The sequence below is a fragment of the Canis lupus genome, chromosome 6 (assembly GCF_011100685.1).
Source record: "Canis lupus familiaris isolate Mischka breed German Shepherd chromosome 6, alternate assembly UU_Cfam_GSD_1.0, whole genome shotgun sequence".
NCBI lineage: Eukaryota > Metazoa > Chordata > Mammalia > Carnivora > Canidae > Canis > Canis lupus.
The window spans coordinates 30,528,885-30,547,016 of NC_049227.1; the positions used below are offsets into that span (position 1 = coordinate 30,528,885).

The following is an 18,132-nucleotide window of genomic DNA, read 5'->3' on the forward strand; positions in this document are numbered from 1 at the left end:
AGATTTATTTGTTACACTTTATGTTATAATTCAGCACCAATTTATTTTATTGCCCAAATTGTTAAGCTTTGGCTGTGGGGAGCTCTTTACTGTGTTCCTCTGACGTATCCATGTGAGTTTTTGAGTACCTCCTTACTTTCCAGCCCAGAAAGATCTTCTAGGCTCATTTTGTAGATTTCCTGCCCCAGCCCTACAGGCAGCCATTTCTCCAAGGATCTGTAGCTCCTTTTGTTGGAGAATGGTACTAGAAACCAAGATCTGGACACTAGGTGTGTTCATGACCAATATGTGCCCTTGTTTCTAGGCACTGACGGCTGACAGAGCAGGGGAATATGTGTCTGTATACAATCCTGCATGTGTACACATCTATAAATGTGTCTCTGTGTCATTATGTTTTTAACATGATATTAAGGCAAACATGAGTTCATACTGATTCTCCACCTCTGATCACTACCACATGGGTCATTCTGGCCTCTGCCTCTTCCCATACATTGTTTTGCATTTTTTTTATCGAGGCATATAATTTACATCACCCTTTTAAAGTCTAAAATTTGGCGGTTTTAATATATTCACAGGGTTATGCAGCCATCACCAGTGTTTGATTTCAGACTGTGCCATTCCACAAAGAAACGCTGTGCCCATTAGCAGTCACTCCCCCTTCGCCATGTCCCCCATCCCGTGGCAAACAAAGATGTCTGTCTCTGTGGATTTACCTGTTCTGGACATTTCATATAAATGGAATCCTAGAGTGTGAGGCCTTTTGTATCCAACTTCTTTCGCTGAGCATGATGTTTTCGGGGTCAGTCTATGTTGGAGCCTATGTCAGCACTCTCCAGTCCTATAGATAGCTGAGTAATCTTCCATCATATGGATGTGCCACATTTTGTTTTTCCATCAGTTCAAATGGACATTTAAGTTGCTTCTGCTCTTTGGGCTACTATGAATAATGCCGTTAAGAACATTCATGTACAAGTTATTACATGGGTGTGTGTTTTCATTTCCACCTAGGAGTGGAACCGCTGGGTCACATGATAGCTGTAGGTTTAACATTTGAAGGAACTGCCAAAATGGTTTCCAGAATGGCTGCACCACTGTACATTTCCACCAGCACTCTACAAAGGTTCTAATGTCTCCAAATCTCTGTAAACACTTGTTATTTTCCATCTTTTTGATGATAGCCATCCTAGTGGATGTGAAGTGAAATCCCATTATGGTTTTGATTTGTGTTGCACTAATGATTAGTGACATTGACCATTTTTTCATATTTTTCATATTCATCTCTTCATATTTTATGGATATTAGATCTTTATCAAATAGATGATTTGCAAATATTCTCTCCCACTCCACAGGCTATCTTTTCATGTTGTTGATAATGTTCTTTAACACACAAAAGTTTAAAATTTTGATGAAGTACAGTGTGCCTGTTTTTAATTTGTTTGCTTGTGCCCAAATGTTTTTAAGAGGCATGTTAATTAGGCATTTTTTTCCTAGCAGAATATAAAGTTACTCATTGTTTTCATCTTCCTTCCAAACATGATAATAGCTTTTATGTTATTTAATTATCCATTGAACTTCCTATCATGACATTCTTGAGTTTTAGTTTTACTTTTGCATTAAAAAAAGAGTTTTTCAAAGAAAATCAGTAGTTAATTAAATTAACCAAATATTTTTGTGTTTGCTCATCACTGTTTTTTAATATTTCATCCCTTCCTTGCTAAAATGTATCTCCTAATAATTCTTCCAGTGAAGGTTTGGAAGTGGTAAACTCTTCATCTTCATATTCCCCAGCATGTATTTATTTTGCCCTTTAACTTGAACGATGGTTTAGCTGGGCATAAAATTTGAGGTTCATAGTTACTTGCCCTTAGCACTGGAAGGCATTACACTTTGATTCTCTTATGGCTGGGTTGCCTGCTATCTAATCACCATTCTTTTGTAGTATTTTTACCATGATATCTTTTTAGGGTTTTTTGTTGTTGTTGTTGGATGTTCCACAATATCAGCATGATATATATCAATATGAATCAACTTTTATTTTCCTACCTAGTACTTTGTATCTGAAGACCCGTATGTTTCTATTTTGGAAGATCCTCAACAATCGTTTCTTCATTTGTAGGTAGCTCTTACTGTTATTTACTCCTTTCTCTTGTTCCACTGCCTCTTAAGCATCCATTGATACCTCTTAGTCCATTCTTTGGGTTCCTTAAACTGTGTATTCTTATTGCTTGTGTCTGAGTCTCTGTGTTGTCTTTTGACTCAGTGCCTCCATTCTGTCTTTTAGTTCACTGGCTTCCTTTTTGATTAGTGTCCAGTTTAGATTTATCTCATTTATTGAGAATTGTTTTGTGTTCTGTCTTTAATGGCCACTGTCTCTAAGCTTTCATTACCATTTATTCTCATTGAATTCATCCCAGTTTCATTTGATAACATCTGGTTCTTTTTTATAGATATCAGTCCTTTATTAAGGACTTTTTGATGCCCTAAATATACTCATTTTAAATATTTTTCAGGCAGTTTTATATCATTCATTTCACCTGGAGTGCATTCATATTCCTGATTAAGGAGTCTATGGACTGCCCTAGTTAGCATGAAATTTCTTCACAGGTGGTGAGATTTTTTTTTTTTTTTTTTTCAGATTCAATTTGAGCAAGAGGTCAGCTTTGGTTTTTCCTTCACTTTCCCTCTTGAGTAGCTTCTCCTTGTCTAGTGGTTTGGGTTACCTCCACCCCAGCCCTCACCTGGAGCCAGGTCTTACAGTCAAGCCTGAGGGCCCTTTCCCACTGTAGCACTGAGAAAACATGTCTCATTTCCTAGACTTGAGCCTGTGCCTGTCCTTCCTTCCTAGATCCACAGATTGCTACAAGCCCTAGCCCGTGCTTTTCTGGAGACAGCTCCAACCCAGCTCACGAAAACCAGTTATTAAATTTTAAGGAACTTTGTGAGCTTGTTGCTAAACAACCATTATTAAAAATTAAATTCTACAAACTCACTGTCAAATTATATTAAAAAGCAAAGGTAATAAATACTCAAAACTGATTATTTTCTAATTATCTTGCTACATGTTATTATTACCATGCAGCCAAGGTTGCTCACAGCTTTTGTGTCCATGTAGAAGAAGCACCATTAATAATGTACAACCAGGCATCTCTTCCCACGTCTGGGCAGTGACATCACATTGAAATCAGCCTGATCAGGGTATTTACACCATAGAAATTAGTAAACGTCACAAGTTGGTTCTCTTTTGTTTCCTGGAGTACTTGTTAAAAAACACCTGCACACCACTGCAGCGATGGTTTTCTGCATTCTTCTTCCATAAAGAGAGGTTTTCATGCCAACCCTCTTTCAAACAGGGGTCATGGCATAGAAACTCCTTGCAGTCTCTTACACTATAGGAGCTTAACTCCCAGTAACACCATAACCCTGCTCATTACTCTGCCTTTCTGCCTTGTTTCTCATCCGCAGAGCTATATATTTTTATTTTGAGTCTACTTCTGTCCTTTGGTTTTCTTTTTTAGATTTTTATCCATCATGGCTCTTGAGTGTGGAGCGGAGGAGGTACATTAAATGTTGAGCATGCTGTGCTATCTTGATTAGAACTCCATAAACATTCCTTTTTGTAGACATTTAACTTCCATCATATGGCTGTTTATACAGGCCTCAAAATATTTCCTTCCGCTTCCTGTATCTCTCCCAAAGGGATTCACTTTATCTTCTCTCTTCTTGCTCCCTAGCACTTTCTTGTACTCATTATGACAAATGTGTTCATATGTTGTATCAATGAATTATCCTGGAGAGGATTCTGGATGTCACATATGTGGTCTTCTCATTTATTATGCACTGAGTAATATTATGCATTTAATTTCATAACATACTGCGTTGCTCCCAGAAGGAAACCATGGGGTCCCCAGGTTCCCTAAATGGAAATCCTCGGCCCCCTAATGTCTTCTTCCCTCCCCCTCCCCGCAGGTGTCACCGCTGTGTTCTCAGGCCACTACCACCGGAATGCCGGGGGCACCTACCAGAACCTTGACATGGTAGTGTCATCTGCCATTGGATGCCAGCTGGGCCAGGACACCCACGGGCTCCGAGTCGTGGTGGTCACCGCCAAGAAAATTGTTCATCGGTACTACAGTTTGGATGAGCTGAGTGAGAAGGGCATAGAAGACGATCTCATGGGCCTGATGAAGGAAAAGTGACTGCCCCTGACAGTCTGTTCATAGTTCACTTTCACTGGTTTTTCACTTTGCTAGAAACCACACCTGTGTACCACCCCCTGTTGAAATAGAAAAGTACTCCAGGCAGATTTGTGGATTTATGTCCTTTTGCATAAACCAGAGGGCTGGGTCCTATCCTCCTATCCTAAATTACATACAATATAGAGCTGCCCTCCCTTAAATAAAAAAGAGAGGCATGAGGGAAGCCTGAAATTAAAGGAATAAACAATATTAGAATCTCGATGCCTGGGTGTTTGAGTGAATCCTCCTAATGATGTGTTTCTCAGCGTGGCTTGTGAAATAGATTGTTTCCTGGTAGCATTTTGGTAAATGTCTACCTGTCGACCTCCATCCCACCTGGATATCCAAGTATGGTCTTTGATAATTCCACAAACAAACTGCATCTGATTGTATTAAATTGTGTTCTTGACTCCCAAAATACATAGCGAAAGAAAGGTCATTACCTTTCCTTCCTAACAAAACAAATAATTGTGTCCCATTAGCAGAGCCACGCAGGAGGCTCTTTACAAGGAACTGACTGAGCAGACATTTGCCATTGAATTTTTAGACTTCTGGTATTGTCGATGATGCAGTCGACACTAGTCAAAGTTGAATTCGCCTTTTGGGTGATGAGAAAAGCTTCATTGGCACATAAATCGGCCATCTCCAAAAACCTCATGCCAGAGACCAGAACTGAAGCCCCAAAGACCCACATCTCAGTTCACCAGCAGCACGTTTTGAGTTTGCTCCTGTTCACATCCGATTGGCGCTGGAGCTCCACAGAATGGCCTTCTTGTGTGATGGGAATGGCCCTCCACATATGAGGCTCTTCACTGCATCTACTTTGACAGAACAAGTGGGACTTGCTGCGAAGTTCTCTAAAGAAACAAAGCAGAAACTCTGGCAGGGCAAGAATGGTGCTTTCATTTCAGCCTTCTTACCTAAATAGGCACCAACTTGGTTAAATGAATGGGAGTACCCCTTGACAAAAGAGCGTGGGTGGTTTAAAATCAGCATCGTTTTTATGTGCTCTCCTTCACTGCTGCTTCTCTGCAGCTGCTTGCTGACCACAGTGTGATCTCATCTGTTGCCCTGGCGGCCAGGAAACCTAGGCACTCCGTCCTGCCGGGAAGATTTCACACGCCAGGCCAGAGCAGGCAATCGTACCCCAATGACTGGTTACAAATTAACTGAAAAGTCCATTAAATCAAAAAAGATTTTCATATTAAAAAGTTTTAGTCACTGTAGCAAAACCATGAGAAATTAAATAGAAGGATAATTGGATACGTAAATTCATAAGCAACAAAAGCCAAGAAGTTAATTATACTACAGATCGGTGATGCATCATAGCTCATTGTTATGTGGCACAAGAAAATTAAAGATTTTCAAAATTAGAACACTCTTGTTTTAATATTTTGCCACAGTCTTGCTTTGTGTTCATTTCTCTTGACAATAGGTGTGGATTTAAGGGGTCAGGAACAGGAGTTCAGTAAAAGGTAATAAGCCACGTGTCCGAGGCATGGGATGTGCTGACTTTCAGAATCAGATGCCAGGATTGTAAATACAGGTGTGGGGCTGCTGGGGGCCCAGGGAAGAGGAGTCCCAACAGACCAACAAAGCCTTCTGTGTTATGGGACATGTGCAAGATGCTCTCAGTAGGCTGTGGCACTTGGGTTGGGGGGGAGGATCTGGAGATCATTAAAAGTAATGGAACTGAGACTTCTAGGTCTCCTTCCGCACAAACCTAATATGTAAAAGAACTGTTTCAAAACACAGCAAAGATATGCTAAGAATAGGGAATCATAGGAAGTTCTCACCATTTTTTTAAGTACCCAGCAGTATTCCTTAATGCCGGTTGGTTCAGAAAGAAATGATTTTGTAGATGAGCATGTATCATTCTGAGAATAGCTAATTACCAATACATTCACTTATGATTGCTTTTTCTTTTAAAAAAACACATTAAAAAATAAGTGCCTTATGCTGTTGAAAATAATAAAATACTCCATGATCATAAGTACTATGGTTTTGAATGTTTATTATGTGCTAAGTACACTGTAAGTGCTTTGGCTCAGAGAGGTGGGGCCACTAGGCCAAGATCACAGCTCATCAGTAGGAAAGGAAGGAATGAGATGCAAGCAGTCCAGCTGTCCAGCCCATGCTCCTTAATTCATTTTTCATGAATGAGAGGGTTTGTACCAACTCCACCTGTGGCAATACTACAATATGAAGCACCTTTGACCACGTTTGCCGGCCAACAATGCAGTATTAGCTGGAAACCTTGAGACTTTTTTTTTTTTTAATTTTAAAGATTTTATTTATTTATTCATGAGAGACACACACAGAGAGAGGCAGAAACATAGGCAGAGGGTGAAGCAGGCTCCCCGCAGGGAGCCCGATGCGGGACTTGATCCCCAGACCAGGATCACGCCCTGAGCCAAAAGCAGACGCTCAACCACGAGCTACCCAGGCATCCCACTGGAACTTGATCCCAGGGTTTGCAAAGCCCAGACGCCTCTTCTCTGATTGCACTAGATCCAGGGTGGCAAAGCTTGTCCAGATTGTTCAAGGCAGAGAATTTTCGCCAGAGAAGACTGGAAGACTAAAGTGGACTTCTAGGGCATAGCTCTGCCCACACCAGTAAATGTTTCATCAGATGATGCTGGCCCCTTGCTTATACATCCCGCCCCTGAGGGTAGGAAACCCTCAATGCAAGCATTGCCACCAATGCTCCCCTTCCAATCCATCATTTTATTTTATTTTTAAAAAGCTTTCATTTTTATTTACTTATTTGGGAAACCTAGAGGGAGAGAGTATGAGCAGGGGGGAGGGGCAGAGGGAGAAGGAGGAGCAGACTCCCCACTGAGCAGGGAGCAACATGGGCCTCCATCCCAGGACCCTGAGATCACAACCCAAGCCCAAAGCAGACACTTAACCGACTGAGCCACCCAGGTGCCCTAATTCATCATTTTAATTGGGGAGGGAAATGGGGGGGCGTGCTACTAAAGGGAGATTATTGAGTTGTCAAGACTCAACTGGGTTTGTGGACAGGGGTGGGGAGACACCTCACTGCATTCACCTTTTACAAGAAGTAAGTTTATCTATAGAATTCAGTCATGTTTCCCCTGAGGTTAGAGAAAGGGGTGGGGGGAGTCTAGAGTAAACTCTTTGAAGCTGAGCAAACAGAATATTTCATAATATCTTGTGATTTCCAGCATTACAAAATTGTCAGTCCGTGATAGAGACTTACAAGGCAAACCCTAGTTTTGAGCCTGAATAATAGCACCAGGACCATTTCCCTTATGTACTGCAAAAAGAACCAAGTTACATATAACTGTAGAAACTATATATGCATAATACAGCTTAATAGTCTAGTCTGTATTCTCATGGAAATCTTTTGAGGAAAGGTACCAAAAACATCATTTGCATTTACTTGAACTCTTAACACTTATTTCCCAAGTACTGCCTAAAAACAGCTCTGCGCAGTCGTGAAATTAAGCAGCAATCTTGTATTGAGCTGGGGGGAAAAGGAAGATATAGGAATAAATTGTCAAGGCAAGTTCTGTTAAAAGCTTTCTGTAATAGACACCAGGGATTTCTTGATTTCTTGTTCACATAACCTTAGCAGTTTGGGCTGCACATGCAAGAGATAGTACTTGGCAGGTAATATTGATTTTTTTTATATAATTTCATAAAATACTATCTTATGTCATTGGAGAGCCCTTAGGGATATATATTTTATATGTTTTATATGTAGGTATATTTTATATATATATAAAATGGAGGATTCTTGGAATAATAATGACTTCTAACCTCTTTCTAGAAGAGATTTTACTGACTAAATTCTCTTTTTCCTTCAATGGATTTGTATTGCCATTATTATTTTTTTTTTTACCATTAGTGGACTACACACACATACACAAATATATACAGGTTGGATTTTTTCCTTTAGATAAAACATAAAGGACCTATGTAGATTTTTTTAAACCCTATGTAAGTAAAGTTGAAAATGAATAATCAACAAGTCACCTGTCATTTTTCTGTTCTGATACTTGTCTTTAAAAAGTCATTTTCTACACCAAAGGAACTTTGTACCTCACGTAAAATCAAGTTCAGACTTCTCACTGTAGCTCCCCAGAGCCCCCACTTGCTCTGCTCCAAGCCTCCCAGGTGCACCCAGAGAGGGCACAGTAGCTCCACACCCCTTTCCACATATCTTGCCTATGCATCTCTTCATCCTGGCTGTTCCCGAATTATATCCTCTTATAATAAACTGGTAATCTAGTAAGTGAAATATTTCTCTGAGTTCTATGAGCAACTTGAGCAAATTAACCAAACCCAACAAGGGGGTTGTGGGAAGCTCTAGTTTACAACTGACCAGTCAGAAGCACAGGGGACAACCTGGACTTGCAGCTGAAGGGGGAAGGGGGACAGTCTTGTGGAACTGAGCCCTCAGCTTGTGAGATCTAGCACCATCTTCAGGTAGATCGTGTCAGAATTGAGTTAACTTGTAGGACCCCCAGCTGGTGCTATAGAATTGCTTGGTTGCAGGTGGTGGTAAGGGGGGCGGGGGCACACATTTTGACAGAAGTGTCAGGAGTAAAGTGTTCCGTGAGTAGTAAATAAAGGAAGAGTTTCTCCTGCACCTGTATTCATATACATTCTTGTTGAGAATAGTAAATGGTACAACCATGTTAGAAAGTAGTGTGGCAGTTTCTTTAAAAATCCATTTCCACCTGTGTTGCAGCCATTCCACTCCTGGGGGTTTGCCCAAGAAAACTGTAAATATATTTCCACATAGAAACTTGAGCCTAACAGCTTACTCGTAATAAGAACCCCAAACTAGAAACAACCCAACTGCCCATCAGTAACTGAATGAACAAGCAAAACGTGGTACATTCACACAATGGGATATTGCTCCTACTCCACACAAAAAGGATGGAATTACGGATACATGCAATAACATGGGTGAATCTCAAAATTACCATGCTGAGTAAAAGAAGTCACACTTTTTCCATACATTTACGTCAGTTCCACTTAACATCAAAGTCTAGAAAATGCAGACTAACCTGTAGTGACAGAAAGCAGATCAGCAGTTGCCTGGAAACAGGGATGGAAGAAGAGATGGCCTGGAAAGGGGGCCCAAGGAAAAGTTTTGTAGGGATGCAAATATTCTGTATCCTTTTGTGTAGTTGTTTCACAGGCGTATAATCTGCCAGAAGTCATTGAAGATGTTAAATGTGTGCAGCTTAGTAGTTTATTTTACAAAAACTATGTCTCAGTAGAGTTGAGGCGTTTTGGCATGCGAGGTGCTTGCTTCCAGAGCCCCTGTGCCTCTGAAGACAGACCCAGGTCTGAATCCGGGCTCTTAGGTTTTACTGTGAACATGGGTTCTCTCACAAGAGTCACGAACCTCCACGTACCTCAGCTTCCTCATCAGTAAAAGCACATACTTCATCAGTTGGAACCCTTCTAGCCACTGGTAACAGTATCAGAAGGGGCTTGATAAGTAAGGAGGGTGTTTTTTCTCACACAACGTCAGTCCTGACTCCTAATGTTGGCAGTTCCAGGATGCTCGAACACCTCAGTAGGTTAGCTCAGTGTTGACAGGTCCATGATTCCTACTGAGAAGACGGCGGCCCAGCTGCAAGCATCATGTCCACATGGAACTGTGTTCCAGGATGGGAAGAAAGGGCTGATGAGGTGGGTCTCTACCTCCAGAGTCACTTTTTCTGTCAAGAGGAATTATCACCCAGAGGCCCCCAATTGATTCTCCATTGTAAGTCCCATTGGCCAGGACCAGGAATGCCAACAATACAACCCAACAGCCATTGCAGTCACAAAAAAAGACCCTAGGATATGGGTTCAGGCTCACCAGTAATTGTGAAAGAGCAACTCGCTGTGCACGTGAAAGCCACTTTAAGTTGCTTAAAAAAAAAAAAAAAAAAAAAAAAATGAGTAGTGGGAAAGAAATGGGAATCAGCAGAGACTCATCTTTCCAGGAAAGTCGGGATGGGAGTAGTCTGAGAGCACATGGAGAAAGGTGTGGGTTGAGCAATCTCGAGTGAGAATAGGGCTGAACATGGAATTGGAAAAGGACACTGGAAGGGGAAACAAAGGGCCTTGGGACCACAGCCGTGGCCATGAGATAAGAATGAAGAGGACAGAATGGGTGGTAAACCTGAGAGCGTGGACAGAGCCATGGGGTGACTGACTGGTTGACTGACCGGCGGGCACATCCCACTTCCTGCTGATGCATTTCTCAGAGGGCCTCCTCATCTGTGCCTCACTGAGAAGCAGGTGAGAGGATGCACAGTTGGCCTTCATCTTGTCAGGCAAAAGCCACCATCTGTAGAGAACTGGTCATCCGGCGGTCACTGAAGCTCTGCCTCCAGGTGGACCCTACGGTGTGTGTTTTAGACGTGGAAGGAGAGAGCAAGTGCAGGGTGTGACTTACTACTGTGCTGTAGAAAAGCCTCTCCTTGGGTTTTGAAACCGTTCTTTCAAGCTTTCACAAAGAAATTAAATGACTTCATCTCTTATAACATCTTTGAAAGACTCTCTGGATTTGCTTTTTTTAAAACTACCAAACTGGAACACTGTGTCCCTTAAGCACATAGTTTAGCTGTCACAGATTTTGAAAAGTCATTTAAATGAAATTGTACTGTACTTTTCATGTAGTCCTGTACTTTCCTGATCTCCAGTGTGTGTCAGACAAGATCACGAGTTCCTGAGGACAGGAACAGTGTCTTGTCGGCCACTGTGTTCTCGTCGCCTGGCCCAGGACCTGGTACTCCCGATAGATATCTGTTGACATGCACCACTCAGCAACCCTCTGTACCATGAACCTTCCCTCCAATTATTCATCCATCCCAAAGACATTTGCCAAGTAGGCACCAAGCCCTGTGCCCAGCCCCCGTGACAGAAAGTGGCCTTCAACTTCAGCGAGACAATTTAAATATTGATGTTTCCTACAGCTTGGATAGCACCCCCCTGCTCCCTCCTGTCCTTGGGAAGCATCAGTACCACCAGCACAACCTTAATTACCACGTTTGTGATGACAATCCCCACACAGACCATTTTAAAGATGAGATGAACGTCTAAGGCCTCCAAATTATGTACTGCGAAGGCCAACTGGACAGCGAAACAGTGTCCCCAAGACGACTCAGATCCATTTCCAAAATCAAATTCATCTTCCTTCTAAAAACGCTTTCTATTGTTCCTTATCTTGGCGAGTGGCAACATTCCCCAGCCATCTGCCTGGAATCAGAAACCCAGCCTCTAGCTCTCCCTCTGCCCCATGCGCCATGTCCAGTCTCTCACAACTGCTAATACCTCAGTCCCCCGGGATCCTTGGCACCCTTGGTTGACAGCAGAGGTTCCCAAGATAGACTCTGGACCCAGATCCCATCTGGGCCTCCAGTGGCATCCTGCCTTTGGGCGTTTTTAACCTCTGCAAACCTCATCCACACTCTCATCTGTCTGAGGAGGACAGTAATGGTGCTTGGGTGTGGATTAATTGAAATAGTGTGTGCTGAGCTGTCAGCCTACGGCCAGGCATGCAGTGAGCCATCAGTAAATGCCATCCCCACTGCCACAGCTGCCACTCAGGTCACCGAGTCATTGTCATGGCCTCCTGCCTGTCTCCTCACTTCTAAAACGTCCCTCCCCTTCCAGGCCCGGGAGGAAAAGTTGTGCAATAACCCTGAGGCCTTGGGCAGGTCATATCCTATTTAGGGGACTTAGTTTCTTGATCTATAAAATGGGTACAAAACCTTCCCTGTAAGGTTTAAATGCGCTTACTGCTTCATGCATTGGCCTACTCATGGGTACAGAATATGCACACAGTAGGTAATAACGACCGTGCTGATCACCAGCAAGCACCACACATTTGATTCCCCACCCCTACCGCCTACACAGATCCCACCAGTGCATCACAAGGGACCCACTGCTCCCCCACCCCTTATGTGTTTTACTTCCCAGATTTAAATTTTCAAATTTCTAGAAGAACACGGTTGCTGATGATTACAACAGGTGGTGAGAATGGGTTGGCAGCAGGAGCAGGAAAGAGGAAGGCAGGTGTGATGTGAGTAGCAGATCAGTGGTTGGTGTTTTCATCCTCAGAAGGAAACAAGAAACTGCCCTCTGGTCAGCCATGGGGCGGAGTGGGGTGGGAGGAGGTAGCTGAGGCACAAGGGACGCCGGCTACCAGGCCAGCCACTCCACACGCACAAACTCACTGAATGCTGCCAACTGCCGCACCAGGATAAGTCCTTTTATTATCCCCATTTTACGGAGGAGGAAACTGAAGTGCAGAGACAGTGAGGAACTTGCCCAGGATCACACAACTGGAAAGTGGCAGGGCTAAGTCAAACCCAAGCCGCGCGATGGGAGCCCAGGACCCCTACACTGCATCAAGCCTCAAAGTGGCCTGCGGGGCCTGCCGTGGGGGGAAGGCCGCAGCCCCCTGTGCTGGAAGGGGTGGAAACAACACACGCACCCGCTTAGCTGCACACGGTCGACCATCCAGTGTGGAGGCCCCTGCCCCTCTCGGAGTCACAGACTGGAAAGCAAATTCTTTCCGTCCCAAAATTACGTCTCCTCCGACAAATGGAATGCAGTTTATCTATTTAATTATTCAATCAAGCTTTCTCTCCCCTCCCCCCCTCCCCCTCTCTCCAAGGAATTCTGGCAATAAAGTCACACATCACCTACAGGATCTCCAGCAGAGGGGTTTCTGGACCAATCTCCCCTACTGAGACTCTAGCTCTTGGCACAGATGAAAAGAAAGTTTCATTAGCTTTATTTACTTCTCCTGACATAATTGGCCAGTGGAGTATAAATGCTGATGTCATGTCTAATTAGCGGCAGCCTCTGCCCCCCTGGTCGCAGTACCCCGTCTGGCTTGTTTGTGTGGATGGAGGAATTTCACAGGGAGCATCTTTATGAACTAGCCCTCCCATGGAGATGTTCTAATTATCATTCAAGAAAACAAGCTTTCTGATGTTGTGTAGACAGTTCAGCAACATCTTCCCAACAGGGCTGATAATTCTAACACCGTTTTTGGTGCGTGATGGGCACTTCTGAAGGTGATAACACCGGATCCCAGGGAGCTAGAAATTTGGAACTCAGCTCTGTTGCTCTCTGTCCTGGACACCTTGCCATTCTTGGCTCCAGTTGGGTTCCTGGAGGGCTCTAGGGCTAATTGTTTGCATTGGGATGAATTTTGCCACGCATCAGAAATTCCGATTAAATCGCTAGCTCAGTCATCGTGCCCCTGGGTACCATTTATTGTCATGAAATCAAACCCAGCAGAAAGGAAGATGGCTCAATACCTAAAGGATTAGAGCGGATACAAATATTAATTGATTCTGATAAATTTCACAATATGCTTTTGTTTCAAAAGGAAAAAGAGTAGGGGAATAATTTGATCTCCCCAGTGGCAGGATTCCATTGAGCTTTGGAGAAGTAAAGATTTTTAACACAACTAATTACAGTCTGAAAACGTCAGTCTGGCAACAATGCTGTCTTCCTGCTGCACATCATTCAGCTCCAGGAAATCTGTGCGGAGAAGCCATGCATCGTCAGAGGACTAAGGAGGCTCATTCCAAGTTTTCTTCTTAATTGCAGTAACGTCATTGCCTTTTTGACTCTCGTCTTTGCCACCTGCTCCTCCTGCCATTCTCTGCACCTCCTCTCCCTCTCCCTCATTGTCTCCCTCTCTGTGTGTCAAAATTTTCAGACAAAGCCCCTGGAGCTCCCATTTCTCTTAAAGAAAAACGCCTATATTTTCAACCACTTGTCTGGGCTCAGACCATCCACCTCCGCTCCAGGTCTAATGGCCACAATTCCCACAAGTGAGACTGGTGTGCCCCCAGTTATCCACTTTGTATTCCAAACCTCTGCTCCTACCCTTCCTTCCCCTCATTGGTGTATTCATCCCACGAATTCTTGACCACATGCTCTGTGCCGGGGATGCACCTCATGGCTCACTGTCATTGAAATCATCTCTGGATCTTCTCTCTTTTATGGAAGGCTTTCCTTCCATAACAGGTCTTCCTGTCCACTCCAAGTCTAACCTTCATCCGGGATGATTTAGCGGCCATGTGAGCCACCCACTTGCCACTAGCATCTGTTGCTTTCCCTGTACAGCATCCACTGCCCCCTCTGATTTTACTTTGTGGGGCCTCCTCTTCCCCCATTTAGTCTATGTCATTCAGGTGGGGTTGGTCCCATTCCTGAGCTTTGCCTATGTTGGAAGCAGGAGTGCCTGTGACATATTAGTGCCATGGTTCTGGTGCCAGTGTGCCAGAGAAGGCCACATGACTCAGGTCAGATCAAGGAGATACAATCTCAGGACTGTTGCTGGAATTATTGAGAGGAGAAGCTCTCTTTCTGCTGAAGGTTTCACCCGTAACAGAACCTACCAGGAATGAAACATTATAAAGGAAACTAGGGCAGAGAAATGGGGGGAGGGTAGAAAGAAGACCCAATAAACCAAAATGAGCTCCTGGGCCCAGCCATGCCTAAAGCCAGGCAACGCCAGGCAGCTCAGTTAAATGAGCCAGAAACCTTCCCTCTTTGCTTAAGTCAATTTTCTGTTCTTTACAAACCAAAAAAGACCTGACCAAGATACCATCCCACATGTACTGACATCAACTCCCATTGTCTTCTTCATCCTAACTCTGTAACTTATTCCCACTAACCAGAGCTGGAGGCTAAAGGATGGGATATAGGCATGGCAAAAGAGTAATGCAACCTGACTGGTCAGAAGGCAACACAGACTCATAGGACAGTTACCAGAAATTCAGGAACAACCTATTTGGGAGGATGAGTCAGCATTTCATAGCTGCACATTTGTGGTGCTCAATTAATCCTGCAAATATTTATTGATCACCCACTACTCTCCAGGCCCACTTCCAGGTCTAGGGATCTAGCAGTGGAAAAGTGAGATGGAATCCTTGCCCTGAATGTTAAGTAAAGTCCACTGGCTTGTATGTCTGATTAAAACCCTCATGTCATGTAACAGTTGTCAAGAGCCTCCCTGCCCTACTCAAGCATTTAAAAAAAGAGGAAAAATCCTATTTTTATTATGCCATGAAGTTGCTACTTGGATGGCCTTTATCTTGCCAAATACAACACTCATATTTCTCAAAATCTATGCCATTTACAGCTTATGAATTATTGCCCTGGTTCATAATAAGTTATTTGATAGCACAGCAGTATTCCTCTTTATTGACGTCTTTCATCTGAGGAGAGCTGGTTGGATTAGCTTGGCAGTTGAGTTTCAAGAGATATCTAAATATGGAAAGGAAAAACCTTGGCGTTGCGCTATTGCCTTAATGTCTGTATCTCCCCCAAAATTCACATGTCGAAGCCCCAACAACCAACGTGGTGGCATTTGGAGGTGGGGCCTTTGGTAGATGATCAGGACAGGATGAGAACAGTCATCTGTGAGTCAGCAAGAAGAGAACCCTCACCAGGAACCCAACCATGCTGGCACCCTGATCTCAGACTCCCAGCCTCCAGAACTATAAGGAACTAAATTTGTTGTTTGAGTCACTCACTGCATGGTGTTTTGTATGGCAGCCCAAGCTGACCAATATGTGCTGTGATAAAGAAATTATTGATATGAATCCCAAAAGCATTGTGTCGAGTGAATGCATTAGCCTTGCACAAAGGAGTATGTGCTGTGCATATATTATTGTATTATTCCCTGTGTATGAAATTGTAGAATAGGGAAAACTAACCTAGAATGAAGAATATCAAAAAAATAGTTGCTTCCGGGGCTGGGGCCAGCAATTGTCTGGGATGAGGCATGAGAGAATTTTCTGGAGATAATAATATTCTGTGTCTTGACAGGGATTTAGATCACGCAGGTGCGTATGCATCTGTCAGAACTCAGTGAACATATAATCAAGATCTATGCATTTCAGTGTATGTAGATTGTGCATCAAAAGAGGGAAAGGCTGCAAACAAACAGTGGACTCTAGTTAATGACAGGCATGCCGAAGTATTTAAGGGTCAAATATATGAAGTAGGTAATGCCCCAAATTCACTTTAAAATATAACAAAAATCAGATGTATCACTGGGTGGATAAATGGATGGGTGGACAGAGAGGTAACAGCAAATACAGCAAAACATTAATGATAGAATGTAGGTGGCGGGTATGTTTACAACCTCTCATTATATTTTAAATTTGTCATTTATAAATATTAGGAAAAAGATCCAGAATTCAGCACTTTCACCCCAATTAAGGAGCTGACCAGCCATCAGTAGACACATGTGGAGCCGCAGACTCTGTTCTCTGAGCTTTACATCCACATCTTATTTCATTTTCCCTAGAACGCAATGAACTCATTGTTTTATACTCAGGGCCCAGGGGCAGAAACAGGTTGTGGATGACAGTGGGTCCGGAGTCTACAGAGGGCGTGTGTCAGAGCGAGTATTTAAACCCCAAAGTCCAGTTTTCTTCCCACACTGTCCTCCCGCTGTGGACAGCACTGAGAACTGGCCAAACTGGAGGAGGACCAGCCGTCTCACTGTCAGAGGCTGGGGCTTAAACAACAAACGATTTGTTTCCTGCGTCTCTGGAGGCCAAGACGTCCAAGGTCAAAGTGCTCTCAGATCTGGTGTCTGCTGAAGGTCCCCTTCCTGGTCCACAGTTGGCGCCTCTCATGGAAAGAACACAGGGAGGAAGCAAGCTTTCTCCCGTCTCTTCATAGGGTGCTAACCCCATTCATGAGGGCGCCACCCTGGTGACCTAACCACCTCCCAGTTTACATGTTGGAAAGATCACTCCAGCTCAGGTGGGAGAACAGATTGCAGGGGAGCCCAGTGCCTGTGGGGATGGCCCTTCAGTGTGTTAGGACCATGGTCCTAAGTTTGAAAGAGCACAAGGGCTCAGACTGAGGCAGTGATAACGGGAAGTGATAGAAACATGGTGAGCCGGGTCAAGAGTTGTGCGTCACCAGTTCTTCCGATGCCATGGAAATATTTCCCAAACAGGAAACTGAGGTCAGGAAGTGACGGAGCTTGTTCAAGGTAATACAATTACAGCAAAAAGCAGAAGGAAGGAGAACCAAGTTGGCCCTAACAGCGCAGTCTTGTGGTCCAAATAATAAAGAAGGCCAGAGAGGGGGCATCTGGGTGGCTTGGTTGGTTTAGTGTCCGACTCTTGATATTGGCTCAGATCATGATCTCAGGGTCATGAGATCAAGACACCCATTGGGCTCTGCTTGAGATCCTCTCTCTTTTTCTCTTCCCCCACCCCCGCCCTCCCCTTATTCATGCTCACTCACACTCTCTTTATCTCTCTTTCTCTCAAATAGATAAAATCTTAAAAAAAAAAAAAAAAAAAGCCAGAGAGGAAAGGAAAAGAAAATGATTAGAATATCAGGCTAAGATAAAAGACACATCTAAAACACACATGCATTCAAACAAGATCAGAAGGTCCCTGGTAAGCTGAAGAATAGATAGGGTAATTATAAAGCTGTCTGAAATGCCAGCTGGGGTCAGTCTGGTGACCCATCCCTCCAGGCCTGCCAGGGATGCTGGGGATGGCTCTAGAAGAACTGCCAGTCTCCCCGACTCTCAGCGTCTGCTCCACACCCCTGCCTCCCTTCTCTGCAGCAGAACCTGTGGATTCCTCTCCAAGACAACCAAAGCCTGTTGACAGCCTGTCCCACCTCTGCGGTCACATGGTGAAAGGTTATTTCCAGCGTCCCACTTTTAGCCACACATTAAGCAGAAGGGGTCCTTCCCTTTTCCGTTGGTAATGACCCCTTGCCTCCAAAGAGGTGGCTTTTCGATGTCTTTCTTGAGAAAAAGAGAAGGTGACTCACATCTCACAAGCCTGAAATCATTAGTTTCAGGGCAAATGCATGTAGATATGGGTAAGTACTTTCAAGTTAATCCCTC

General features: G+C 43.7%; 1 protein-coding gene across 1 annotated transcript in view; it reads left to right on the forward strand.

Moving 5' to 3' along the window:
* The window catches only part of CPPED1 (calcineurin like phosphoesterase domain containing 1), a 100,076-nt gene extending 93,848 nt beyond the window's left edge, over positions 1-6,228 (forward strand). Inside the window, exon 4 of the mRNA XM_038540321.1 lies at positions 3,967-6,228. Coding sequence (XP_038396249.1) covers positions 3,967-4,196 — 230 coding nt within the window. The 3' untranslated portion in view covers positions 4,197-6,228. The remainder of the gene's footprint in view (positions 1-3,966) is intronic.
* Positions 6,229-18,132: the final 11,904 nt, after the last annotated feature.